Source organism: Tympanuchus pallidicinctus, unplaced genomic scaffold (genome assembly GCF_026119805.1).
Source record: "Tympanuchus pallidicinctus isolate F22 unplaced genomic scaffold, pur_lepc_1.0 scaffold20, whole genome shotgun sequence".
Classification (NCBI taxonomy): domain Eukaryota; kingdom Metazoa; phylum Chordata; class Aves; order Galliformes; family Phasianidae; genus Tympanuchus; species Tympanuchus pallidicinctus.
The window spans coordinates 11077085-11104856 of record NW_026294722.1 but is presented as its reverse complement, the minus strand read 5'-3'; the positions used below and the strand labels follow the sequence as shown (position 1 = coordinate 11104856).

At 45.9% G+C, this 27772-nt stretch overlaps 2 protein-coding genes across 25 annotated transcripts in view; both read left to right on the top strand.

Annotated features, from left to right (window-relative positions):
- Positions 1-25836, top strand: part of IFT52 (intraflagellar transport 52) — a 29193-nt gene extending 3357 nt beyond the window's left edge. For 4 of the 24 annotated variants that reach the window (XM_052683492.1, XM_052683487.1, XM_052683504.1 and 1 more), the window contains 9 exons: positions 18413-18539; positions 19410-19565; positions 20353-20439; positions 21047-21115; positions 21870-22024; positions 23121-23208; positions 24337-24445; positions 24930-25075; positions 25622-25836. In XM_052683492.1, coding sequence (XP_052539452.1) covers positions 18413-18539; positions 19410-19565; positions 20353-20439; positions 21047-21115; positions 21870-22024; positions 23121-23208; positions 24337-24445; positions 24930-25075; positions 25622-25663 — 979 coding nt within the window. In that variant the 3' untranslated portion in view covers positions 25664-25836. Of the gene's footprint in view, positions 1-690; positions 847-1633; positions 1721-2332; positions 2402-3155; positions 3311-4406; positions 4495-5622; positions 5732-6215; positions 6362-6907; positions 7010-15365; positions 15551-15855; positions 15944-16764; positions 16895-17636; positions 17713-17798; positions 17871-18412; positions 18540-19105; positions 19373-19409; positions 19566-20352; positions 20440-21046; positions 21116-21869; positions 22025-23120; positions 23209-24336; positions 24446-24929; positions 25076-25621 lie in introns of those variants that run through there. The other 20 variants (XM_052683491.1, XM_052683480.1, XM_052683498.1 and 17 more) reach the window with 16 other exon arrangements.
- Positions 7970-14866, top strand: LOC128080819 (serine/threonine-protein kinase Sgk2-like). Its single transcript, XM_052683514.1, is given in 10 exon segments — positions 7970-8071; positions 8367-8498; positions 9302-9414; positions 9876-9912; positions 10460-10546; positions 10851-10946; positions 11207-11323; positions 13295-13333; positions 13741-13830; positions 14046-14866. Coding segments are annotated over 10 exon segments (969 nt in total). The 3' UTR covers positions 14202-14866.
- Positions 25837-27772: the final 1936 nt, after the last annotated feature.

Below are 27772 nucleotides of genomic sequence, written 5' to 3'. Positions count from 1 at the left end.
AGTATTGTTAGTGAACATTACCATGCTCTTTACTGTGTGTATAACTTGCTGACACTCTTGTGGGTTGGTTGTTTTTTTGTACCTTAGGAAGGAAATTTGTCTTGATTTTCTTACTGACGATGTCTGTCTTCATTCCCCACATGGTGTCTGAAATGCACGCCGTAAATCAAAGTCAATACAGCAGTGTGAGTGAACTTACACGTGCACTTACTGCTTGTATTTTGTGTGCAGCTGTTGGAATAAGATGCAGTAAAATCCCTTCCCCCGACACAGCATGTGCACGTAAATCCAATGGACCTGTAGCCGATGTCTAATCTCACACCCACGATGATCTTGCAATTGTTTGCATTAATGCAGAGATGTCTTCTTGTGACATGTTTGCCAAAGTGACGTAAAGCCTCGCTGGGATCAAAGCTTGCTGGTCAGTGTTCTCATGTCAGGAGCGTGCTTGTTTGCGTGAAGTTCCACGTGCTTCAGCTCGTGGGTACAGAGAAGTGTGTTTTCCTCTGAGAGATGCAGCAAATGCACTGCGCTCCAAGTGACACCCATGTAACTTCTTTGTACCTCCCAGAGATCTTCCGCATGGGTTGGTCACTGAGATGGAAACAGTGCCATGTCAGCGGGTAGTTCTTCCTGCATCGTAACACTGCCGTGTGAATTCAAAGAGATGGCATCATTTTTCCTGTCTAGCTTGCAGAAACTGTAGGAACAAAGGTAGAATACGAAGCCAGAGACAGAGCTTCTTTCTCAGGCAGAGCAGAGCAACGTGCCAGAAGGAAAACAGAATCTATGGAAGCAAAGAGGAGATGCGGTAAAGAGCAGCAACCAAAACTGAAGGAGTGGAAAGTAAGAGCAGGGGATGCTGTCTGGTTTGGAATCAAACATTTAGAATTCAAGTTGAGCTTGATTTGCAAAACGTGGAGGATATCAGCAGCTTGTTAGGCAAAGTGGAGCTCTGAGCATCTTCAGTGCCAGTGCAGCAGTCTGTATGGCTGTGTTATGCCTTGAGCTCCATGCACAGCTGGTGCAGGAAGCACACGTGGTGTCTGGGTGTGTTGAAAGCTTCCTGTTTCTTGTGTGTGCCCTCGTGGAGGGCAGGAGGGGTAATCTGGATAGAGAAGAACACCAAAGTTGTTTCGTGGATGCCTTTTTATGCACATTTGATTTGGCTGAAGAGAAATAAAGGAGCCTGAATATTTTGCATTTTATATTAGAAGCAATGAAATTGTCCAACTCTTCTGTTGGCTGATGTACTCACGTGCTGTGCTGACATGCACGCATGTTGCTGTCCTTTAGGTTTCCATTTTTTGAACTTCTGTTTTTGCTTCATCAATAGAAGTGTTCTTTTCACTGCCAAAATGACAGAAGTGCAGCTATTGTTGAGGATACGGGGTTTTTTGTCTTTCTAATGCTCAAAAAGATGAGTATTTTACTGAATTTCTGAGCCTGCAGAGCACGTGCTGTGATAAAGAATGCTGCGCTCTTGTGAGCTCTCCGTGTTTGAAACTGCCTTTGGTGCTTATTCCAACATTTCTCATTTGTTTCAATTGCTTTGCAATTGGATGCCATTAACAAGTGCCTCTAAAACTGCAAGTAGGAATGTTTTTTTTAATATTGTGCTCTTTCTCAATAGAGCCAAGGTGGAAAGATGGCAGCACTGGGATCTTGCCACATGTTCAGCGATGAATACTTAGATAAAGAAGAAAATGGTAAGATCCTGGTAAGTGCACAAGTGTGTGTATTTCACAGGGTTAGAAAGGAATTTGAGCTGAATAGCTTCCTCTTGGCCAAGAGAGCTGTGAAAGCGATGTGGTGTGAGTCTCACCCATTGCTAACAGCTGACATCCTGGAGGCTTTGTCACAGCACAACTACCAGAAAGGAGTTTTTAACAGGACGGGGTATTGCTTGTGCTTCAGGACTCTGACAAGCGTTTCCTCCTCCTGTTCAGCACTCGTTGTGATGAAAATGGATCAGGTCTCTTGTGGTCTGTGACTTCTTGGCTTCTTGAGTGCTTGACTTTTGGTTCGTGATTACTAATAAACCTTTGTGTGTGTGGCTGCTGATGGGTTGTAGTGTGCTGTCCAAGGTGTAGTGCATAGTGCCCTTATTGGTAAGAAGAGGGTTTTCCTGAAAGCACACATCTCACACAGGCTGTGCTTCTTGTTGTGAATCACTGCTTCCACGAGCAAATAAAAATCCAAGTTTGTCTTTTCTCTCTAGATTTCCTGTGATTTATTCCCCACTTTACTTCTTTTCTTGCTGTACGTTATTAGATTTAATATGAATGAACTTGGGCCTTCCTGCTTTTAATAAAGTTCTCCCCTTTTCCAGGATGTGCTTTTGCAGTGGCTCACAACATCAGACATTCGTTTAAACCAGAAGGACATGGAAGACCCTGAGGTAAGAGAGCTCCTTCAGAAGGCAGTAAATAACAGAGAGGGCCAGCAGTGCTGGTTTTGCCCAACCGTGATTTAGTGCAGAATAGCTAACAGCCAGATGAGTGCAGTTGTTGTTACAGAGCCTTTATTTTGGATAGAAGCTGAAGATTTCCTAGTCAGACTAGGAGAGAAAATGGAGAATAAAAAAATGTATGTATTTCAGTCTGGGGTTGGTGCTTATTCCTGAAGCTGGCTGTGAAAGACCTTTCCCAGTTTGGCTGCTGGGGATTTTTTTGCTGTTCAAACTGAACCAGTTTGTGCTTCAGCTTTGAGCCTTCAGTCGAGAGAAATGTGTGAAGCAAAGACAGATTTTGTTTATCTGGTTAAACATCAGCCTTTGTATCAGTTTTAGTTGTGGTTATTTTTTTTTTTTATATCTGCATATGCAGAGATTATTTTTTCTTTAGAAATACACATGACACAATTGTAGACTGTGTGTGCGAAAAGAAAGAGTCCTGCATGGCTGAGTGTTAAGCTGTCTCTTGATTTTAACAAGAACTGACAAATTCAGCTGCAGTGTCTGTGCAGCTGTGAACAGGGTGCAGCTGAGAACGGAGTCTGCAGTTTTCTGGTGTAAGCTGCACTGCAAGGGGTGGTGCCTGGTGGAGAATGGAGTAATTATTTCTGGGTGGCGTTAGGAGAGGTGTAAACTAGTAAGAGACTGTAATTGGTTTGGTCTTCTTAACAACGTGCTGTGTGTCTGTGTGTGTGTTCAGGTTTCAGACTACACCTTGCTCCCAAATATAGCTGCACTGTCTGAGCAACTGCGGGTCTGTCTGCAAGAAGGAGATGAGAACCCAAGAGACTTCACACAGCTGTTTGATACGTCCCTGTATGAGCTGGACACAACCACCCTCCCTGCAGTTCTCAAGTCAGCAGCTCTGAACTCATTCATTTCTTCACGTGCTGCATTCTTTTTCTTTTCTTTCTCCACTTTCTGCTTATTTTGTGCTTATTGTGACCACTTAGCAGAAGAACCTGAACTGCGTGCCGCATTCTGACTGTGGATATAGCAGGGCTCTTAGGGTGATAGTGTGGTCTTTTCTTGTTGTGCAGGTGTGTTTCTTTTTCTGGTTTCCCAGGTTTTCTCTTTGATAGGAATTTTGCCGTAGTTTCTGACATTCTTTTTTACTTCTTCTATCAGTTGTTGCCTCAAGGAACTGGTACTTTTTGTAGAACTGCGTGCAGCGATGTTGGGTACTTTCTGGAGGGGTAAGAGGAGATACTGTCTGAGAGCTGGTTGTTTTTCCATTCATGTATTATTACTTGGCATTTACTGAAGCTCTGTTTTTCCCATCTTTGCATTTCCCAGCAAATTCTCTGCCTGAAGATTTATCTGCTGCTTGGTTTCATCACTTTGCTATCACTAGCAGCTCTGCCCCATCTAACTTATGCTCCTCAGATCGTGTAAGAACATGTTGAATAACAGCAGGCTTGGCACAGATTCCATGAAACTCCACTGCTTGCTGGACATCTCTTCTTACTCTGTGTTGTTTCTATTTTCCCTAGATGTGAATTCGTACTGGAATGTCCCTTCTGATCCCATAGCAAATCATTTTTTAAATGGCTTTTGTTAGGAACTCTGAAGAACTGTTGAAATCCCCAGTCAGCTCCTTTTGACCTGGATCGCTTTTTCCTTTGTGCGTCCATCCCTTCAAAAGCTGTTTGACTAATGGAGAGCTGTGACTTCCTTCTGTTCTGTCATTCTGCATGTCCGTCTGTCGTTGTCTGCTCTGCCATAACTTCAGTTTGCTTGCTTTCACAGTCAGCTATTACTCATGTAGTGCTCTGGGTTCCTTTGAACAGTGGGTGCCCATTTTTTTTGTGCCGTTATTTCTGCAAAATGTTGACCTTTGTGTCTTTGTGGAAAATTAACTTCTATAGTCCTTAATGCACGCAAGTACAAATGGTGTTGTTTCTTTCCTCATGCTTTGGGTTTTTGTTTTGTTGGTTTGTGCTTACTGCAGAGCTTATGAAGAGTTGAATGTGAAGCATGAACCTCTCCGACTCATTGAGCCTCAACTTGAGACTCCTCTGCCTCCCTTGGAGCCAGCTGTAAGTATTCTTGCTGACACGGGACCTGGAGGGTTTTTGTTTCACATGGACACACTGTGTGTTGTTTCTGTGTTTCTTTCAAGAAAAAAAAGGGAGAGGAATACTGATCTTGCCACATATTTGACTCTTAAGAAGTAGCTTTTTTACCCTTCTGGTTTTAGTTTTAGTCAGCAGAACTTGAAAGTGTGGCATCTGGTGTGGTACAGAAACTCTCTAAATCTCTACGAATGCCTTGCATGTATAATCACTTGTGTAGCTGCTCCTGGCCCTGGAGGGCTTTGGGTTTGTGCTTTCACTGTGAAAACAGGTGGTGGTGTTTCAGAAAATAGTGGTGTTGTGATCAATGGAATTGTACTGCTGGGGGGGAGCCAGTCAGTTCCACTGTTCTCTGAGCTTCTGCATTTTCGGGGGAAGAAGAAAATCAAGTGTTGGTCTTCTACAGCAAGGGCTGGCCAAACTTTTACTTGCAGAGATTTGGACTGGCCCCAACACCGTGAGCTTCAGTGGTGGCACACTTAGTGTTATGTCTGAGCTCTGCCACTGTGGCTTGTGCTTTGGTTTGACCACTGAAGAAATGTTGCTGTGATAACTTACAGCTGGTTTCAGGGGTCAACTGGAAGTAATATCTCTTGCAGTGCTCTTTGCAAACAGGTTCATTTAGCAATAGAGTGCTCTTTTAAGCACTTGTCAGCCCTGTTCAGTGCAGAGTCCCAGTTGTGGCACACGTGGTGACTGCATGAGAAAGCAAATACCCTCATCCCAATGAGCACAGAAATGCTTCAAGGCGAGTTGTGATGGTCTGTTTAGTACCTCGACTATCTCAGTACTAAATGGAATCACCTGGATGTCCTGGAACAAAAGTAAGACCAAACTGCAAATACAGCATCTGCAGTTGTTCTAGGAGATCATTCTGGCATTCTGGAGACTAAACTCTTGAAATATTGAGTTATTTTTGCAAACCACACGTGAGATTTTTGAAAGGATGTACGTTTGTACGCTGGGCTTTGGAGTTGCTTCTGATTTAATAGAAGGTTTACTGAAGTGCAGTCTAAAACTGTTGCCTTGGAGATTTTTGAAGTATAAGGAAAATAATTGTCAATAAAACATGCTCTCTCAATTCTCTTCCAGGTTTTTCCACCTTTTTTCAGAGATTTGCCTCCTCCTCCTCTGGAGCTGTTTGACTTGGATGAAATATTTTCCTCTGAGCAAGCTCGTCTTGCAGAGATTACAAACAAATGTAAGCAGAGCAGACTGATTTTTCACACGTGTCAATGCAAGTTTTTGTAAGAAAATAGGTGTTGGACCTGGTCATGATTTATGGAAAGGCACTTTTGTAATCCTGGGCCAAGTATGCTTTGAGTGTTGGAAGCTGGTTCATGACTTACAGCTCGACACATCGGTTAGCAGCAGCAGATCTTCCTCTTCCTATCCCTGTCTTTTCCTCTTCCAAACGGGCTTTGATTTGTAAGCCTGCTGTTATTTTAGAGACTTGCTGGCCTCCCTTTCTATTCTTCTGGGGACTGGATTTGAAGTCAGCAGTTCAGTGTCTGGTACTGACCAGATGAGAACGTACTGGCTGCAGGAATACATGATGGCTAGTTCTGTGAACCTGTTTGTATCCCCAGGATGCCAGAAAGGAATGGAGACTGGCAGTATGTTTTTGCCCTGCTGGTCCAGATGTGTGATGCTCAGCTGCCTCTTTGCTTGCGATGCTTGTTTAGGTACTGATGATGACCTGGAGTTTTATATTCGAAAGTGTGGGGATATCCTAGGAGTAACAAGTAAGCTCCCAGAGGATAAGCGGGATGCCAAACATATTCTGGAGTACGTCTTCTTCCAAGTGGTTGAATTTAAGAAACGGAATCAGGTATTTTCAATAACAGAGTTACAAGTGAATTGTTGATACTGCCAGCACTGGGATGATGCATCCTTGTAGCAGCTGCTCTTGTCACAGGGAGGAGATACAGCAGTGCGTAAAGGCACTTGATGGACAATAAAGTCCGTCGACGCCTGGTGTTTGACACAGAATACTTACAGTGGTATAGATTGCGTAGGGCTGTTTACTAAGTCTCCCATTTGTTTTAATTGGGGGGTACTGATAGTGCAGTTTGAGTAATTCCAGTCATTGGCATGCACAACATGTAGAAGCAGCGTGCCCTCATGGGTGCTCCTATGCTTGCTAACGAAAAATGTAGATGTGAAACCTGCGTTGTTACTTACAAGGAGTATTGTGTTCAAATTGGCAGTGAAGAAGTACTTTATGCTTATAGGCAGACCAGCTGTTTTTACTAACAAGTGTCTCAAACAGCTCAGTTAAGGTCCAAATCTGACACCAGTTGTGCAAACGATAGCATATAATCTGTACAGTGAAATGTTTTGTTCTGATTTTGTTCCTCCTCTCCTCTTCCCTAAGGAACGTGATACGGACGCAAGTGAAGCCCAGAATGGTAACTGAGACCTGGCTTTCCCCGGATGGAGAGGATCTGTTAAAAACAGACTTAGCAATTTTCTTCAACCTCTGTGTTCAGTACATTGATTGAGACTGTCTGAGTATTTCACTGAATGTTCGCATCGGTTACATGCAGTAGTTGGGATCACTAATGCCTTTTGAGGAAATGTTTGTGTTTTCCAGGTTATTTCCTGTTTTTCTGTTTCTTTGTTGAAACTGCAATTTTGTTATATTTATATATATATATATATATGTATATATATATAAATAAATCTTATGCTAAGAAAATGTAAGTTTGGTCATTTCTTGCTCTGGTATTTATTTTCTTCTACTCGGTTTTACTGTGGGCCCTTTTGGCATACATGTAGTCCTTAACTGCACGGTGAGAAAGATCATTGCTCTGATTGGTGAACTGGCAAAAGAAAATACAGCAGTAAATATAGGAGATGCTGAAGATATCTTACTGTAGCCCCCCAAGGCAGTCTCCTTTTGGATCTCTGCAAAAATGAACCAAGGCGAGGTAGGTTTGTGACTGTAGGAGCAGAAGGTTTCTTTGCAGGGAGGGGAAGAGTTGAAATCAGACAGTGATGATGCTACAGACTGCTGCCTTGTTCAAGGTTGGAAGGACGTCGCGAATGGTGTTGGGATTAAAAAGTTAAGATTTAATGGATCTCTATTAGGAAAGGCTGCTACTGTGCAGGAAACTCGGGGAGACATTAAACCAGGTATTGCACAGGAATGGAAACTCACGTGGAATTCATCATCCGTGAGAGATTGAAGCTCAGTGCACGGTGGCAATATAGCCAAGGGTATAAGCAGTGAGAGGAACAGAGCTGTCACTGTCATTAACACTGTGTGTCAGTGCTGCTGGAGATTTTTAACAACTCTCTGAGGTTGCCCTTTGATATTTGCAGAGTTCTGTATTTCATCAGACACCCCGACTGTAAAACTTGATTTGTGCCCCACTCGAGCACTTTGTAAGGCCTTTGTGCACTGGTGCCTTATCTTTATCTGCCATGTTTTTTAATGTGAAAGCTGCTGCTTTTCCAGAAGGCCAAACGCAAGTGTGATGGGACTTTTTGTGCTGTGAAAGTCTTGCGTAAGAAAACCATCCTAAAGAAAAAGGAGGTACGCCTGCTCTCCTCGGCCATGCATACACACACAGTGGTGACTGGTATCTAAGCAATCCTGGTAATGCAATTGAACCATCTGGTGGCTGAAGTGAGCGTTCACGTCAACAATGCACGCAGTAAGCATGGATTTATCTGTGAGATGAAGCAAAGTTAGAGAGGGGGGGAGTACTTTCATCTTTGGGGCTGGATGTGACCCGTAGGGTTCTCGGATCCCTCGTGGGCTCAGAACAACAGGGAGTCTGTAGAGCAGACTGTCCTGGACAGCTGTCTCCTCTCCTGCTTTTTTGCAGCAAAACCACATCATGGCAGAACGCAACGTGCTTCTGAAAAATGTCAAGCACCCCTTCCTTGTGGGCCTCCACTACTCCTTCCAGACCTCGGAGAAGCTTTACTTTGTGCTTGATTATGTAAATGGAGGAGAGGTGAGTACCAACTTTAAATCTTCTGCTCAGTTCTTCCCAGCCATTCTGCTTTATTGCCTGAAACTTTCTTGTCAGGAGATAACGATGGTGAAGCATAACATTACTTTGTTGGAAAGAACAGCTAGGAGGGGCTGGCAAGCATCTCACTTATAAGTGAAAATACTGCTGAGGATGACCTGTGCCAGCTGGTGATCAAGACAAGTAGGCGGAGAAAAAAGTTAGGGACGCTTTAGAATCCCATGGAGAGCATGAGAAATTCCAGCGTTGGTGAACTTCGTGGAAAACTCACTCGTGCCAGCTCTCAGTCCCAGGCTAGAGCTGATGTGATGCTACTGCAGTATGTCAGGCTTCTTTTTCTGAACTGTAACAGCTGCTCTCTCTACAGCTGTGCCTCTCAGTGCTCCCTGAAACAGGCTGGGAGGTGCTATTAACACCGATGTCTTGTTCACACAGAGTTCTGACTCGCATGGGATTTTTAGGTTAGCACTGTTTTGTGACCATATTGTATGTACACCTATAACTGGCTCATGAGTTAGAGCTAGCAAGGAAGCTTAACTAGACCAGCAGATGGCCAGGTTTTGGGCAATGACTTCTTAGGTGCAGGACTGATATGAGGAAGGCAAATGCAACAGTTCCTGGGAAGGTGCTTAGATAGTGAAATAAGGCTTCTTGGTTTGGGCTTATTTGGTGCTGTCTGTGTGCCTCTTGCTATAAATCAGCTTTCCCTTGAGTAGCTGGCTTGTGGGCCAGAAGATAACTTTCTGCTTTTGGAGTGGCCATAAATCCTCTTGTCTGTGTCTCAGCTCTTCTTCCACTTGCAAAGAGAGCGTTGTTTCCGTGAGCCCCGTGCAAGATTCTATGCTGCAGAGGTTGCTAGTGCAATTGGTTACCTGCATTCCTTAAACATCATCTATAGGTAAGGTACACGTCCATGCTGGGGAGAGCAGGGGCAACGGATCCACCAGCCAGCTGGGTGCAGGGCTGGGGAGGGAAAGGAGGTTTTTAGGTCTGTGTGAAGCATAGTGGCATTCAGCAGCGTGAGGGACCTGCTGGGCAATAAACACCCCCAGCCCCGTAGTGGGGACAAGACTCTGGTTGCATACAAAGATTTAGGATAAACCTTACTAAGGAAATAAGAATTGCTGTGACAAATCATGCACAGTGAAATGAAAATTAATATCTGACCCTGCATGAGAGCAGTTCTACATTAATATGTAAATTTTAATGCCCAAGAGCAATGGGAGTTTGCACTTTGAAAAGGTCTTGGTGAGCTGGCTGATGAAGTCTTGTTAGCTCCCCCTTTCACCTGATGCTGTTGCTGTTTAGGCCAGATATTTAGAAAAGCCTGATCTGCTCAAAAAGTTTTTTGCCTTGCAGGGATTTAAAACCTGAGAACATCCTCCTGGATTGCCAGGTATATGCACCTCTTGTGCTGCCTTTTGAAAGCATTGGCATCGTAACCAGAGAGCTATGGTTTGACAAGCCGTGGCTCATTCCATCGCATGGATTTTTGCCTCTATGTACCACTAAGTTTCTGTCCAGGTCTTGCAAGAGGGAGCAAGCACACGCTCTGCAGAACTCCGCATACAAAACACTCTGCTTGGTCCCAAGAGCTGGGACCTGGCTTGAGGGGAGGGACTTGAGTGCTGAGAGTAAGTCACTGCTACTCTGGTGGTGACACTATGCCACCTGGCTTTGGGATAAGGCAGTGCTGAGGCACAGAAGCGTTGGATGTCATCACAGTGGTGCAGCTGTAGCGAAACTTTAGAAAATGTCTGTACTTACTTATTTTCTCCATAGACTTCCTACTTGCGTGATAGGACACCCAGGAGGCGAGGGGAAGGAAAACAAGTGACCAGTGGGACACTAAAACATAGATTGGGTTAAATGTGGTGGCCAATGCTTGGCAATCCTGCTGTTTCTCATGAGAGAGTGGGCCAGGCTGAAATTCTTTTTGTCAGGGACACGTGGTGTTGACAGATTTTGGACTCTGCAAGGAAGGAATGGAGGAAGAAGAGACTACCTCTACGTTCTGCGGCACTCCTGAGGTATGGCCCGTGTGGAGCTCTGCTATGAGCTGAGGGGGAGAGCCTCGTTGATACAGGGAGCCCTGTATCAGCCCTTTCTAGGGAGAAAGCACTCTGTAGCCCAGGAAAGCGACTTTTTTTCTGTGGGGAGTTGGGTGTTGGTGGGTGTCTCTGCAAACGGAGAATCCTTGTAAGCCTATTTGAAGATGCCGCTGTGTTCTTCCGAATGGATTTGCTGAACTTGAACTGCAGTCAGGTTTGCATACTTACAAAGGTGAACCCCTCCCTGTGTGGGTGGACTACAGTATCTACTTCTGACTTCCAGTACTTGGCTCCTGAGGTGCTAAAGAAGCAGCCGTACGACAGGACAGTAGACTGGTGGTGCCTTGGAGCTGTCCTCTATGAGATGCTTTTTGGACTGGTAAGTTTAGAAGACATTTTACTTAGTGGAGAACTTATTTTCCAAATGTGTGAAGTGATGTCAACCTCATGTTCCTATGGCACTTGGTATGGGCAACTGAGGCAGGTAACTGCATGCAGGATTCAATCATGCCCTTAACCATTGGAACAGAGTTCAGGTTGCCCTTAACTTCTCACTGTGGGACACATCTTGGCCAAGGATGTGTGGTTCCTTACCACAGCTTGTACTTGACAGGCTGCTTCTCTTCTCTTTCACATTAGCCTCCCTTTTATAGCCGGGACGTGTCTCAAATGTATGACAACATTCTCCACAAGCAACTCCAGATCCAAGGAAGCAAGACTGTGGCAGCCTGTGATATCCTCCATGGACTTCTCAGAATCACAGAATCACAGAATCACCCGGGTTGGAAGGGACCTCAAGGATCATGTAGTTCCAAGCCCCCTGCCTAGCAGGGCCACCAAACATACACATTCAGATCAGGTTGCCCAGGACCCCGTCCAACCTGGCCTTGAACACGTCCAAGGACGGGGCATCCACAACCTCCCTGGGCAGCCCGTTCCAGGGCCTAACTACTCTCCTTGTGAAGAACTTCCCCCTAACATCCAACCTAAATCTTTCTTCCTTCAACTTGGATCCATTTCCCCTAGTCCTGCTGTTATCAGCCCTTCTGAAGAGTTTACTCCCCTCCTGGGTGTAGGTTCCCTTCAGGTATTGATAGGCTGCAATGAGGTCGCCCCGCAGCCTTCTCTTCTCCAGGCTGAACAAGCCCAACTCCCTCAGCCTGTCCTCATAGGGGAGGTGCTCCAGCCCCCTGATCATCTTAGTCGCCCTCCTCTGGACCCTTTCCAAGATCTCTATGTCTTTCTTGTACTGAGGGCTCCACACCTGGACACAGGACTCCAGGTGGGGCCTCACAAGAGCCGAGTAGAGAGGGACAATCACCTCCCTGTCCCTGCTGACCACCCCTCTCCTGATGGAGCCCAGGATCCCATTTGCCTTTCGAGCTGCCAGAGCGCACTGCTGGCTCATGTTCAGTCTCTCGTCCATCAGGACCCCGAGGTCCTTCTCTGCCGAGCTGCTCTCAAGGCACACTCCTCCCAGCCTGTACGGGTGCCTGGGGTTCTTCCGGCCCAAATGCAAAACCTTGCACTTTGCCGTGTTGAACCTCAGTAGGTTCACCCGAGCCCAGCCCTCAAGCCTGTCGAGGTCCCTCTGAATGGCATCCCTTCCTTCCACCGTATCAACCGCACCACTCAGCTTGGTGTCGTCAGCAAACTTGCTGAGGGTGCACTCAATTCCTTCATCGATGTCATTAATAAAGATGTTAAAGAGCACCGGTCCCAAGACAGACCCTTGGGGGACACCACTTGTTACCGGCCTCCACCTGGACATAGAGCCATTGACCACCACCCTCTGTCTGCGGCCTTTCAACCAATTGCTTATCCATCGGGTCGTCCACCCATCAAATCCACTTCCCTCCAATTTGGAGATGAGGATGTGGTGGGGGACCATGTCAAAGGCCTTGCTCAGGTCCAGGTAAATGACATCGGTCGCCTTCCCTTCGTCCACCAATGCCGTCACTCCATCATAGAAGGCCACAAGATTAGTTAGGCATGACCTTCCCTTGGTGAAGCTGTGCTGGCTGTCTCGGATCACAGCTCATTCTTTATGTGATCGAGCATGTTGTCCAGGAGGATCTGTTCCATGATCTTCCCAGGCACGGAGGTGAGACTCACCGGCCTGTAGTTCCCCGGGTCCTCCCTGCTCCCCTTCTTGTATATGGGAATGACGTGACCCTTCCTCCAGTCATCCGGGACCTCACCTGACAGCCACGACTTCTCAAATATGATGGAGAGCGGCTCGGCAACCACCTCAGCCAGCTCCTTCAGGACCCTGGGATGCACGCCATCCGGCCCCATAGACTTGTATTCATTCAGTCTGAGGAGGCACTCTCGGACTTGCTCTGCCCTTACAGTGGGGAGGGATTTACCTCCTTGGTCCCCACATAGAGGTTTGGGGATGCAGGGTTCATGGACGTGAAGAAGACTACAATCCTGGCCACCAGTGAAGACCGAGGTGAAGAACTCATTCAGCACCTCAGCTTTCTCTTCATCTGTTGAAGCCAGTTCTCCTTTTAAATTTACCGAAGTAGGTACGCCCGTTTTGGCCTGTCTCTTCTGGCCAATGTACCTGTAGAAGGTTTTCTTATTGTTTTTCACGTCCCTTGCCAAGTTCAGTTCTGCCTGCGCCTTGGCTTCCCTGATCCCACGTCTGCAAGTCCGGACGGCGTTCCTGTACTCTTCCCAGGTGACACAGCCTTGTTTCCAGAGCAATCCAGACTTCTCCACAAGGACCAGAAGAGGAGGCTGGGTGCCAAAACAGACTTTGTAGGTGGCCTCTCTTATGATTAGGAGGGAGGATGGATAAGAAGGCTTCCTACGATGAGCTTTATATATGTTTGTGGTAACAGCACTGCCTTGGGAAAGGCTTTCCATGTAGGTAGGTCTTTCCAGTTCCCTAAAAGAGGTAGATGGGGTTGGCTCATTCCTGAAGGGAAATGCTGTGATTCAGGATGTGGTGGCAAGCTAGAATACCTGCAGTGGTGTCATCTCATCCCTTCCAGGTATTACAGGACTATGACCCTCGTGGATTAAAGACTTACTACACGTCCACGTAGGGTTCATGTGGCAGCTCCAAGTCTTGTTTCAATGACTTACAGCTACGAAACTAGCTGGCAGGTGCTGAGAGAGAAGCGTTAGCAGGCAACTGACATCTCCTCCCCCTTTCCATGCAGCTTGAGATAAAGAACCACGTATTCTTCAGCCCAATAAACTGGGATGACTTGTACCACAAGAGGATTACCCCTCCGTTCAACCCTAATGTGGTAAGTGTGCATTTAATTGGGGGTCTGCCTTATAGCGGCTGGCCCACAAGGAATTGAGGCTGCAAGGTCAAAGGCTCTTCCCCAGGCGTCCCTCAGTGACAGCGAGGGATGCTGAAGTGCAGGTTACACACTGCAAGGGTGGTGATAAGGGCTGGGCCACAAGCAGGTGCTTGGGCTCTGCTTGCCCAACATGATGCGTCCCTCTGCCCCTGTAGGCTGGCCCAGCTGATCTGCGGCACTTCGACCCAGAGTTCACCCAGGAAGCCATCTCTGCCTCCATCACCCACATACCTGACTTAGCAGCCAGCAGCTCCAGTGCCTCAGATGCTTTTTTAGGATTTTCTTATGCACCAACTGAAGAGGACTTCTAGATTTTATACAGGCTTTCAGAAGCCAGGTTTTAACTGAATGCAATTTTATGTTTGCTGTTATTGCTGTGGCTTTTCTCGTTTCAGTTTCCGAAAGGAATAGTAATGTCACTTTCTCATGGTCTAAACCAGGGGACTAATACACTAACTGGGTGGGATGGAACGGAGCTCTTAGTTTGTGCTGCTTGGTGGATTTGCCTCTAAGTGGGTGTTCCTGTAGCAAGGAAAGTGAGACACTAACAATTATCTCTGTACTATTTGGTAGGGTTGTATTCACCGTGGTTGTATTTATGACTAAGATATATGTACCATCACGCACATCACAGCCACATCTCTGGAACAGGTCATTTCTATGGTGTGGAGCTAACGCTGCCTTGTAACAAAGGGAAACTTCACAGCACAGCAGTGGGAAGCTCGTGGGCTTCTTCCTTTTGAAGTAGGATGCGCTCATCTGAATGGCTGGGAAAAGGACGATCTGATCCCAGGAGCAAGGCTGGAGTTCAAGCAGGGCGGTTCAGCAAGCCTTCTGCGCAGGGCCACTACAAAAGCTCGTAGCTGCAGGCGTTCCCCTGCTCCTGCCTGGAGGTGCTCGTTGGATTTCAGTACTTCAGAGCAGAACTGAGGAGCTCAGTGGACGCCGCTGAAGAAGCAGAGCCGCCTTGGTGGAAGGAGGGAGCGCTGCTGGGGGGAGGAAGAGCAGCCTCGTGCTGGGCTCAGCAGCTGTCAGTCGCTGCTGGCAGGGCTGCGGATCCTGTGCTCTCCTAAGAGCTGCTCCTCAGCAGCAACAGAAGCCTTGGGGTGCCCGCGTTGCTCTGGCGCTGGCTGTCGCGATGTGCGCACGATCTTTGTTCTGCCTGAACGTAAATGCCGATGTACTGCTTGAGCACCGCTTCCCCCCTTTCTTTCCTCCAGTCCTTTTCTTACTGCTGCTGGGAGGAGGAAAAAGGGGGCGAGTGCTGTTGGCGCTGAGGAAGCTCGTACGGAACCTTTCTCTTGTACGTGCGGCAGCGCCGCAGCCACCACGCGGTTTCAATTAAAGCGCAACGCACCGCCGTGCGCTCCCGCCTCCTTGTCTCCGGGGGGACGGGGGTGGCTGGACGGCGCAGCGCCCCCTACCGGCGGCTGTCGGTACGATCCCAGCCGCAGTGTTTCCTGGGAGACGCAGCCCAGCGCGGGCTGCTGCGCATGCGCGGGCGGTGCGTTACCGGGCGGCCGTTAGCCGTTGCGTGCGGTATGGCGGAGTGCCCGCGGACCGCCGTCGTCTTCAGCGCTTCCAAAGGAGAAGCCTTCACTCCCGCCAGCAGCTACAAAGCCTGGCGTAAGAGGCTCCGAGGGAGCTGGGAGATCCTGAGGTGAGGGCCGGGCCGCCGCTCCCCCCGTCCTGGCGGTGCTGCGCAGCTCGGCTGCCCGGCTCGGGGTGTCGGGGCGCAGAAGGAAGGGCCTTCGTTGGCACGGATTTTGCTCTCTGTGAGGGCCGGGTTGTGGCTGTGCCGCGGGGCCTCGCTGACGGCGCTTTGTGTTCGAGAGGTTGTGAATTCGAAACCGAAACGAAGGGATTGAAGCGACTGGAGTGATTCGCTTAATGCTTATTTGTCAGTTCTCAGTAAGGTTGTGGTTCAGGGCAAGAATGCCGTGTCGTTTTGTTGTCCGTTTGTAGCTTAAAAGGTGAGATCACGTCTGAGAAGCTCCTCGGAGTGAAACTGTGGATAACAGCTGGTCCGAGAGAAAAGTTCAGCGCTGCTGAGGTAAGAATCACAGAGTGACAGAATGGCCAGGGCTGGAAGGGACCTCAAGGATCGTGAAGCTCAACCCCCCGGCCGCAGGCAGGGCCACCAACCTCCACACTTAATACCAGCCCAGGCTGCCCATCCAGCCTCCAACACCTCCAGGGACGGGGCATCCGCAGCCTCTCTGGGCAGCTGTTCCAGCACCTCACCGTCATCTGTAAAGAACTTCCCTCTGGCATCCAACCTAAATCTTCCCTCCCGCCACTTAAAACCATACCTGTTTGCACGTAGGCTGTGCATTAAGCAAATCTTACAACAAAATAGGAAATAACAGCGTAGACGATTTTGGACGTTACTGCTTTGTATGAATTTACACAGCTTGAGATTGGAATGCTTTTCTCATAGCATCAAATTCACTGCAGTTGTCAGAATCACCTCAGTGTAGCTTCTTCCGGTACTTGAAGGGAGCGTGTAAACAGGAGGGAGAACGGCTGTTTATGAGGGGGGATGGTGATAGGACAAGGGGGAACGGTTTTAAACTGAGACAGGCGAGGTTTAGGTTGGATATTAGGAAGAAGTTTTTCATTCAGAGGGTGGTGGTGCACTGGCACAGGTTGCCCGAGGAGGCTGTGGATGCCCCATCCCTGGAGGCATTCAAGGCCAGGCTGGAGGTGGCTCTGGGCAGCCTGGTCTGGTGGCTGGTGGCCCTGCACACAGCAGGGGGTTGAACTGGATGAGCGCTGTGCTCCTTTGCAGCCCAGGCCATGCTGTGATTCTTGCAGTCTTGCTGTTGTCTTCTTTCGCTTCCGATTTTCTTCTGGATGCTTGTTGTCTTTTAGTTTTCGGTCCTGAAGAAATTCCTGGAGGATGGTGGAGCCATCCTGGTGATGCTCAGTGAAGGCGGCGAGTCCAGACGTGGCACAAACATTAACGTTCTGTTAGAAGAATACGGGATCGCTTTCAATAACGGTAGTGGGGCTCACTGACACCTTTTATTCTTTCATTTCCTAGGAAAGCTAAGGGCAGTGCAGTCTGTAGGGTGTGAGCTCTGCAGGTCCTGCACACAAAATGTGCCCTTGGATCTTTTCAGGCTGCGTTTCTCTTGATATCTGTATGTGCTCTATAGAGTAATGCTGAGGCACCCCGAGGGCTTTCCACAGGCACAGCAGCTTGGTAACAATTTGGCCATCCCCGTACCTCACCTGAAGCAGCTGTGGCACTTTCTTGGAGGAGACCAGTGCCGTGCAATCCATTTTGCGCTGCCAAAGTGTAAATCAACCGTGTGCCTCGGCGTACAGGAAATATCTGTAGGCTCTTTGATGGCATCTAGGCTGGTATTTTTTGTTTTCCTTTTGTTTGCTCTCTGTTTTTTTGTGCGTCAGTGCTATTGGTCATCATCGTGCTTTAGGAGATGTATTAAAAGCTTTGGTAAGAATTCTTTTAACTGTTTTTTAATCTAAGAACATGCAGAAGACATGTGGTCGTTTTTCATAGTTTTATTTTGCAAATATGCTGCTGGTCTAAATCTTTATGTCCGGAAGGAAGCAATAGTGAAGACTGACAGGAACTTTTCTGGGGGCCACGTGCCAGCTTGGCAGTGTTAGAAAGAAACATTCAAGGGAGCCCAGAGCTAAACTCGTTTACATGGCTACGTTTAGCATACTGACCAGTTAAGGTACAGATTGCCTCTTATTTCATTTTTTTATCCGAGATGCTGTTGTACGAAATGTGTATTACAAGTACTTCCATCCAAAAGAAGCACTGATCACTGATGGAGTTTTGAATAGGTGGGTATTTTGGCTCTGTGCATCTTCACAATGAACTCTTTTAGCCCGTAGTGTTTTCAGTAGGCTTTGCTTTCAATTTGCTGTAGGGGAATCAGTGAAGCTGCAAGAAAAACAGGGCTTGAGACAACAGGTGAAGATGGGGACGGGCAGGACTCACAGTAAGTGTTTTGCTTTGGGGCAGCTGGTGTGAAAAGCTTTGGCCTCCCTGTCCACTGATAGCCTCCGTGGGCAGGAATTTATTTAGGAATTGATGCTGAGCTTTTCTAATGTATGTATGTCAGTTAGCTTCTTGCTTCCCAAGGCTTTATCTGGAAAGAAGGCTGTTCAGTGACTCTTGATAGCAAGTAAAGAGCAGGAATGATAGATAGATTTTGAGGGGAATTATTACTTCCCTGACCAGATATTTCCCCCCCCCCCCCCCCCTTCTCTCTGTATTTGAGTTTGATTGAACATGAATAGGCACGAGCTCTGGTTAGTGAGTGCTCTAGCTGTAGAGAAGAGGAACCCTGTTTCTTTCTAAAGAGAAACACCTCCTGGAAAGTCATGTCATTGCGGTGGTCTGAGTTTCTCAAACGGGGCTCTTGGCATTCCACCATCAGCGCACGGTTGAACTTCTCAGCTTAGGCAGATAGTCTGTTTTATAGATGAGACGAGCCTATCTGATGCATGCAGGCACTTAAGGAGTCTGTATTTTCTGCAGGGCTCTCACTTTTGTGTATCCGTTTGGTGCCACACTAAATGTGATGAGACCAGCAGTGGCTGTTCTGTCAACGGGATCGGTGTGCTTCCCCCTCAAGAGACCTATCCTTGCGTTCTATCAGCACGAGGTAGGATTGTGCATGAAGCAAGCCATGTAATTTGAGCATTTAATGAGACTGTTACTTAGTTAACAGTGGATGAAGAAAGAGGACCATCAGCTCAGAGCTGGTAGATGTCTGTTATCTGTGCAGCTGTCTTAGTTCATGAAACAAAAGGAAACTACGAGTAGTGGATGGGTGTAAGGAATTAGTATTGTTAGTGAACATTACCATGCTCTTTACTGTGTGTATAACTTGCTGACACTCTTGTGGGTTGGTTGTTTTTTTGTACCTTAGGAAGGAAATTTGTCTTGATTTTCTTACTGACGATGTCTGTCTTCATTCCCCACATGGTGTCTGAAATGCACGCCGTAAATCAAAGTCAATACAGCAGTGTGAGTGAACTTACACGTGCACTTACTGCTTGTATTTTGTGTGCAGCTGTTGGAATAAGATGCAGTAAAATCCCTTCCCCCGACACAGCATGTGCACGTAAATCCAATGGACCTGTAGCCGATGTCTAATCTCACACCCACGATGATCTTGCAATTGTTTGCATTAATGCAGAGATGTCTTCTTGTGACATGTTTGCCAAAGTGACGTAAAGCCTCGCTGGGATCAAAGCTTGCTGGTCAGTGTTCTCATGTCAGGAGCGTGCTTGTTTGCGTGAAGTTCCACGTGCTTCAGCTCGTGGGTACAGAGAAGTGTGTTTTCCTCTGAGAGATGCAGCAAATGCACTGCGCTCCAAGTGACACCCATGTAACTTCTTTGTACCTCCCAGAGATCTTCCGCATGGGTTGGTCACTGAGATGGAAACAGTGCCATGTCAGCGGGTAGTTCTTCCTGCATCGTAACACTGCCGTGTGAATTCAAAGAGATGGCATCATTTTTCCTGTCTAGCTTGCAGAAACTGTAGGAACAAAGGTAGAATACGAAGCCAGAGACAGAGCTTCTTTCTCAGGCAGAGCAGAGCAACGTGCCAGAAGGAAAACAGAATCTATGGAAGCAAAGAGGAGATGCGGTAAAGAGCAGCAACCAAAACTGAAGGAGTGGAAAGTAAGAGCAGGGGATGCTGTCTGGTTTGGAATCAAACATTTAGAATTCAAGTTGAGCTTGATTTGCAAAACGTGGAGGATATCAGCAGCTTGTTAGGCAAAGTGGAGCTCTGAGCATCTTCAGTGCCAGTGCAGCAGTCTGTATGGCTGTGTTATGCCTTGAGCTCCATGCACAGCTGGTGCAGGAAGCACACGTGGTATCTGGGTGTGTTGAAAGCTTCCTGTTTCTTGTGTGTGCCCTCGTGGAGGGCAGGAGGGGTAATCTGGATAGAGAAGAACACCAAAGTTGTTTCGTGGATGCCTTTTCATGCACATTCGATTTGGCTGAAGAGAAATAAAGGAGCCTGAATATTTTGCATTTTATATTAGAAGCAATGAAATTGTCCAACTCTTCTGTTGGCTGATGTACTCACGTGCTGTGCTGACATGCACGCATGTTGCTGTCCTTTAGGTTTCCATTTTTTGAACTTCTGTTTTTGCTTCATCAGTAGAAGTGTTCTTTTCACTGCCAAAATGACAGAAGTGCAGCTATTGTTGAGGATACGGGGTTTTTTGTCTTTCTGATGCTCAAAAAGATGAGTATTTTACTGAATTTCTGAGCCTGCAGAGCACGTGCTGTGATAAAGAATGCTGCGCTCTTGTGAGCTCTCCGTGTTTGAAACTGCCTTTGGTGCTTATTCCAACATTTCTCATTTGTTTCAATTGCTTTGCAATTGGATGCCATTAACAAGTGCCTCTAAAACTGCAAGTAGGAATGTTTATTTTAATATTGTGCTCTTTCTCAATAGAGCCAAGGTGGAAAGATGGCAGCACTGGGATCTTGCCACATGTTCAGCGATGAATACTTAGATAAAGAAGAAAATGGTAAGATCCTGGTAAGTGCACAAGTGTGTGTATTTCACAGGGTTAGAAAGGAATTTGAGCTGAATAGCTTCCTCTTGGCCAAGAAAGCTGTGAAAGCGATGTGGTGTGAGTCTCACCCATTGCTAACAGCTGACATCCTGGAGGCTTTGTCACAGCACAACTACCAGAAAGGAGTTTTTAACAGGACGGGGTATTGCTTGTGCTTCAGGACTCTGACAAGCGTTTCCTCCTCCTGTTCAGCACTCGTTGTGATGAAAATGGATCAGGTCTCTTGTGGTCTGTGACTTCTTGGCTTCTTGAGTGCTTGACTTTTGGTTCATGATTACTAATAAACCTTTGTGTGTGTGGCTGCTGATGGGTTGTAGTGTGCTGTCCAAGGTGTAGTGCATAGTGCCCTTATTGGTGAGAAGAGGGTTTTCCTGAAAGCACACATCTCACACAGGCTGTGCTTCTTGTTGTGAATCACTGCTTCCACGAGCAAATAAAAATCCAAGTTTGTCTTTTCTCTCTAGATTTCCTTTGATTTATTCCCCACTTCTTTTCTTGCTGTACGTTATTAGATTTAATATGAATGAACTTGGGCCTTCCTGCTTTTAATAAAGTTCTCCCCTTTTCCAGGATGTGCTTTTGCAGTGGCTCACAACATCAGACATTCGTTTAAACCAGGAGGACATGGAAGACCCTGAGGTAAGAGAGCTCCTTCAGAAGGCAGTAAATAACAGAGAGGGCCAGCAGTGCTGGTTTTGCCCAACCGTGATTTAGTGCAGAATAGCTAACAGCCAGATGAGTGCAGTTGTTGTTACAGAGCCTTTATTTTGGATAGAAGCTGAAGAATTCCTAGTCAGACTAGGAGAGAAAATGGAGAATAAAAAAATGTATGTATTTCAGTCTGGGGTTGGTGCTTATTCCTGAAGCTGGCTGTGAAAGACCTTTCCCAGTTTGGCTGCTGGGGATTTTTTTGCTGTTCAAACTGAACCAGTTTGTGCTTCAGCTTTGAGCCTTCAGTCGAGAGAAATGTGTGAAGCAAAGACAGATTTTGTTTATCTGGTTAAACATCAGCCTTTGTATCAGTTTTAGTTGTGGTTATTTTTTTTTTTTATATCTGCATATGCAGAGATTATTTTTTATTTAGAAATACACATGACACAATTGTAGACTGTGTGTGCGAAAAGAAAGAGTCCTGCATGGCTGAGTGTTAAGCTGTCTCTTGATTTTAACAAGAACTGACAAATTCAGCTGCAGTGTCTGTGCAGCTGTGAACGGGGTGCAGCTGAGAACGGAGTCTGCAGTTTTCTGGTGTAAGCTGCACTGCAAGGGGTGGTGCCTGGTGGAGAATGGAGTAATTATTTCTGGGTGGCGTTAGGAGAGGTGTAAACTAGTAAGAGACTGTAATTGGTTTGGTCTTCTTAACAACGTGCTGTGTGTCTGTGTGTGTGTTCAGGTTTCAGACTACACCTTGCTCCCAAATATAGCTGCACTGTCTGAGCAACTGCGGGTCTGTCTGCAAGAAGGAGATGAGAACCCAAGAGACTTCACACAGCTGTTTGATACGTCCCTGTATGAGCTGGACACAACCACCCTCCCTGCAGTTCTCAAGTCAGCAGCTCTGAACTCATTCATTTCTTCACGTGCTGCATTCTTTTTCTTTTCTTTCTCCACTTTCTGCTTATTTTGTGCTTATTGTGACCACTTAGCAGAAGAACCTGAACTGCGTGCCGCATTCTGACTGTGGATATAGCAGGGCTCTTAGGGTGATAGTGTGGTCTTTTCTTGTTGTGCAGGTTTGTTTCTTTTTCTGGTTTCCCAGGTTTTCTCTTTGATAGGAATTTTGCCGTAGTTTCTGACGTTCTTTTTTACTTCTTCTATCAGTTGTTGCCTCAAGGAACTGGTACTTTTTGTAGAACTGCGTGCAGCGATGTTGGGTACTTTCTGGAGGGGTAAGAGGAGATACTGTCTGAGAGCTGGTTGTTTTTCCATTCATGTATTATTACTTGGCATTTACTGAAGCTCTGTTTTTCCCATCTTTGCATTTCCCAGCAAATTCTCTGCCTGAAGATTTATCTGCTGCTTGGTTTCATCACTTTGCTGTCACTAGCAGCTCTGCCCCATCTAACTTATGCTCCTCAGATCGTGTAAGAACATGTTGAATAACAGCAGGCTTGGCACAGATTCCATGAAACTCCACTGCTTGCTGGACATCTCTTCTTACTCTGTGTTGTTTCTATTTTCCCTAGATGTGAATTCGTACTGGAATGTCCCTTCTGATCCCATAGCAAATCATTTTTTAAATGGCTTTTGTTAGGAACTCTGAAGAACTGTTGAAATCCCCAGTCAGCTCCTTTTGACCTGGATCGCTTTTTCCTTTGTGCGTCCATCCCTTCAAAAGCTGTTTGACTAATGGAGAGCTGTGACTTCCTTCTGTTCTGTCATTCTGCGTGTCCGTCTGTCGTTGTCTGCTCTGCCATAACTTCAGTTTGCTTGCTTTCACAGTCAGCTATTACTCATGTAGTGCTCTGGGTTCCTTTGAACAGTGGGCGCCCATTTTTTTTGTGCCGTTATTTCTGCAAAATGTTGACCTTTGTGTCTTTGTGGACAATTAACTTCTATAGTCCTTAATGCACGCAAGTACAAAAGGTGTTGTTTCTTTCCTCATGCTTTGGGTTTTTGTTTTGTTGGTTTGTGCTTACTGCAGAGCTTATGAAGAGTTGAATGTGAAGCATGAACCTCTCCGACTCATTGAGCCTCAACTTGAGACTCCTCTGCCTCCCTTGGAGCCAGCTGTAAGTATTCTTGCTGACACGGGACCTGGAGGGTTTTTGTTTCACATGGACACACTGTGTGTTGTTTCTGTGTTTCTTTCAAGAAAAAAAAGGGAGAGGAATACTGATCTTGCCACATATTTGACTCTTAAGAAGTAGCTTTTTTACCCTTCTGGTTTTAGTTTTAGTCAGCAGAACTTGAAAGTGTGGCATCTGGTGTGGTACAGAAACTCTCTAAATCTCTACGAATGCCTTGCATGTATAATCACTTGTGTAGCTGCTCCTGGCCCTGGAGGGCTTTGGGTTTGTGCTTTCACTGTGAAAACAGGTGGTGGTGTTTCAGAAAATAGTGGTGTTGTGATCAATGGAATTGTACTGCTGGGGGGGAGCCAGTCAGTTCCACTGTTCTCTGAGCTTCTGCATTTTCGGGGGAAGAAGAAAATCAAGTGTTGGTCTTCTACAGCAAGGGCTGGCCAAACTTTTACTTGCAGAGATTTGGACTGGCACCAACACCGTGAGCTTCAGTGTTGGCTCACTTAGTGTTATGTCTGAGCTCTGCCACTGTGGCTTGTGCTTTGGTTTGACCACTGAAGAAATGTTGCTGTGATAACTTACAGCTGGTTTCAGGGGTCAACTGGAAGTAATATCTCTTGCAGTGCTCTTTGCAAACAGGTTCATTTAGCAATAGAGTGCTCTTTTAAGCACTTGTCAGCCCTGTTCAGTGCAGAGTCCCAGTTGTGGCACACGTGGTGACTGCATGAGAAAGCAAATACCCTCATCCCAATGAGCACAGAAATGCTTCAAGGCGAGTTGTGATGGTCTGTTTAGTACCTCGACTATCTCAGTACTAAATGGAATCACCTGGATGTCCTGGAACAAAAGTAAGACCAAACTGCAAATACAGCATCTGCAGTTGTTCTAGGAGATAATTCTGGCATTCTGGAGACTAAACTCTTGAAATATTGAGTTATTTTTGCAAACCACACGTGAGATTTTTGAAAGGATGTACGTTTGTACGCTGGGCTTTGGAGTTGCTTCTGATTTAATAGAAGGTTTACTGAAGTGCAGTCTAAAACTGTTGCCTTGGAGATTTTTGAAGTATAAGGAAAATAATTGTCAATAAAACATGCTCTCTCAATTCTCTTCCAGGTTTTTCCACCTTTTTTCAGAGATTTGCCTCCTCCTCCTCTGGAGCTGTTTGACTTGGATGAAATATTTTCCTCTGAGCAAGCTCGTCTTGCAGAGATTACAAACAAATGTAAGCAGAGCAGACTGATTTTTCACACGTGTCTATGCAAGTTTTTGTAAGAAAATAGGTGTTGGACCTGGTCATGATTTATGGAAAGGCACTTTTGTAATCCTGGGCCAAGTATGCTTTGAGTGTTGGAAGCTGGTTCATGACTTACAGCTCGACACATCGGTTAGCAGCAGCAGATCTTCCTCTTCCTATCCCTGTCTTTTCCTCTTCCAAACGGGCTTTGATTTGTAAGCCTGCTGTTATTTTAGAGACTTGCTGGCCTCCCTTTCTATTCTTCTGGGGACTGGATTTGAAGTCAGCAGTTCAGTGTCTGGTACTGACCAGATGAGAACGTACTGGCTGCAGGAATACATGATGGCTAGTTCTGTGAACCTGTTTGTATCCCCAGGATGCCAGAAAGGAATGGAGACTGGCAGTATGTTTTTGCCCTGCTGGTCCAGATGTGTGATGCTCAGCTGCCTCTTTGCTTGCGATGCTTGTTTAGGTACTGATGATGACCTGGAGTTTTATATTCGAAAGTGTGGGGATATCCTAGGAGTAACAAGTAAGCTCCCAGAGGATAAGCGGGATGCCAAACATATTCTGGAGTACGTCTTCTTCCAAGTGGTTGAATTTAAGAAACGGAATCAGGTATTTTCAATAACAGAGTTACAAGTGAATTGTTGATACTGCCAGCACTGGGATGATGCATCCTTGTAGCAGCTGCTCTTGTCACAGGGAGGAGATACAGCAGTGCGTAAAGGCACTCGATGGACAATAAAGTCCGTCGACGCCTGGTGTTTGACACAGAATACTTACAGTGGTATAGATTGCGTAGGGCTGTTTACTAAGTCTCCCATTTGTTTTAATTGGGGGGTACTGATAGTGCAGTTTGAGTAATTCCAGTCATTGGCATGCACAACATGTAGAAGCAGCGTTCCCTCATGGGTGCTCCTATGCTTGCTAACGGAAAATGTAGATGTGAAACCTGCGTTGTTACTTACAAGGAGTATTGTGTTCAAATTGGCAGTGAAGAAGTACTTTATGCTTATAGGCAGACCAGCTGTTTTTACTAACAAGTGTCTCAAACAGCTCAGTTAAGGTCCAAATCTGACACCAGTTGTGCAAATGATAGCTTATAATCTGTACAGTGAAATGTTTTGTTCTGATTTTGTTCCTCCTCTCCTCTTCCCTAAGGAACGTGATACGGACGCAAGTGAAGCCCAGAATGGTAACTGAGACCTGGCTTTCCCCGGATGGAGAGCATCTGTTAAAAACAGACTTAGCAATTTTCTTCAACCTCTGTGTTCAGTACATTGATTGAGACTGTCTGAGTATTTCACTGAATGTTCGCATCGGTTACATGCAGTAGTTGGGATCACTAATGCCTTTTGAGGAAATGTTTGTGTTTTCCAGATAGTTTCCTGTTTTTCTGTTTCTTTGTTGAAACTGCAGTTTTGTTATATTTATATATATATATATATATATGTATATATATATAAATAAATCTTATGCTAAGAAAATGTAAGTTTGGTCATTTCTTGCTCTGGTACTTATTTTCTTCTACTCGGTTTTACTGTGGGCCCTTTTGGCATACATGTAGTCCTTAACTGCACCGTGAGAAAGATCATTGCTCTGGTTGGTGAACTGGCAAAAGAAAATACAGCAGTAAATATAGGAGATGCTGAAGATATCTTACTGTAGCCCCCCAAGGCAGTCTCCTTTTGGATCTCTGCAAAAATGAACCAAGGCGAGGTAGGTTTGTGACTGTAGGAGCAGAAGGTTTCTTTGCAGGGAGGGGAAGAGTTGAAATCAGACAGTGATGATGCTACAGACTGCTGCCTTGTTCAAGGTTGGAAGGACGTCGCGAATGGTGTTGGGATTAAAAAGTTAAGATTTAATGGATCTCTATTAGGAAAGGCTGCTACTGTGCAGGAAACTCGGGGAGACATTAAAGCAGGTATTGCACAGGAATGGAAACTCACGTGGAATTCATCATCCGTGAGAGATTGAAGCTCAGTGCATGGTGGCAATATAGCCAAGGGTATAAGCAGTGAGAGGAACAGAGCTGTCACTGTCATTAACACTGTGTGTCAGTGCTGCTGGAGATTTTTAACAACTCTCTGAGGTTGCCCTTTGATATTTGCAGAGTTCTGTATTTCATCAGACACCCCGACTGTAAAACTTGCTTTGTGCCCCACTCGAGCACTTTGTAAGGCCTTTGTGCACTGGTGCCTTATCTTTATCTGCCATGTTTTTTAATGTAAAAGCTGCTGCTTTTCCAAAAGGTTTGTCTTATCCTCCTCCCCTCCAAGGAAAAAAAAAAACCACAAAAACAACAGAAAACCAATCATTTTACACTGTTTCATGTTTAGGATGCTTTCCTAAAGCTGGTTTCCCAATGCACCTAGCAGGCTACTAACCAGCTAAGATGTGCCAATGTAATACTGGCAGAAGGGATTATACTGTATGGTTTGCATCTGTATACTTTATGGACAATCCTTTATCATAGCATGTTTCAGGATTTTCATTTTTTCCTCTTTCATTGGTTTTTCTTTAATAATATGGTTGTGATTTTCACTCCCAGAAGCACTTTGTATGTTCTGGCTCTGGATTTACATAATAAGCCTTATCTTTGCCCCACAGTATCAATACCAATCAGTCAACCGGCACCAACTACAGCTGAACCAAATAACTGTGTGATCTTCTTGCTAATTACAGACGTGGTTTGTGCTGTTCTTTTGGTGTTTAGACTGCAAACTGTAAATACACTCTCCCTCTGTGCCCCTTTTCAGAGTTGTTTTTGTCACCTGTTCCTGATGTTGTAACATGATTTTTAGAAAGAAGTCATCTGAGTAGCTAGAGAATACAAGCAGCTTGCTGTTTGCTGTTTGTCTCTTGTGCCATGCTGACAGCTGAAGAACAGCTTTTTTTTTTCTCCCCCCACTGAATGGAGGTTGTTTTGGCCAGAATGTGTGCTACGAACTGTGTGCAGAGGCAATAGCTGCACTCTGTCTTTCAAAACTTCCCTTTGGCCCTTAGAATAACAGTTTAAACGCTTCCCATGAACAGAAATACTGCTTTGGGCAAGGAAATAAAATACATGTAAGCTGATTGACAGAAACTGGAAGGAGTTTGATGCAATGAAGGCTTTCAGTAAGTGAAGCTAGCCATCAGAAATGAAGGCACCCAGCAAAGGTAACTGGGCTTAACAGTTGCTGCTGTTGACGAAATTGGATACAAGTTACTTTCCCCTTTTACTCTCATGTAGTATTTTACCACTTCTCCTTTCATCCCTGAAAGGAGAGAAGCAATAGTGTTTCTTCTGAAACCTGTAAATGCCCTGAA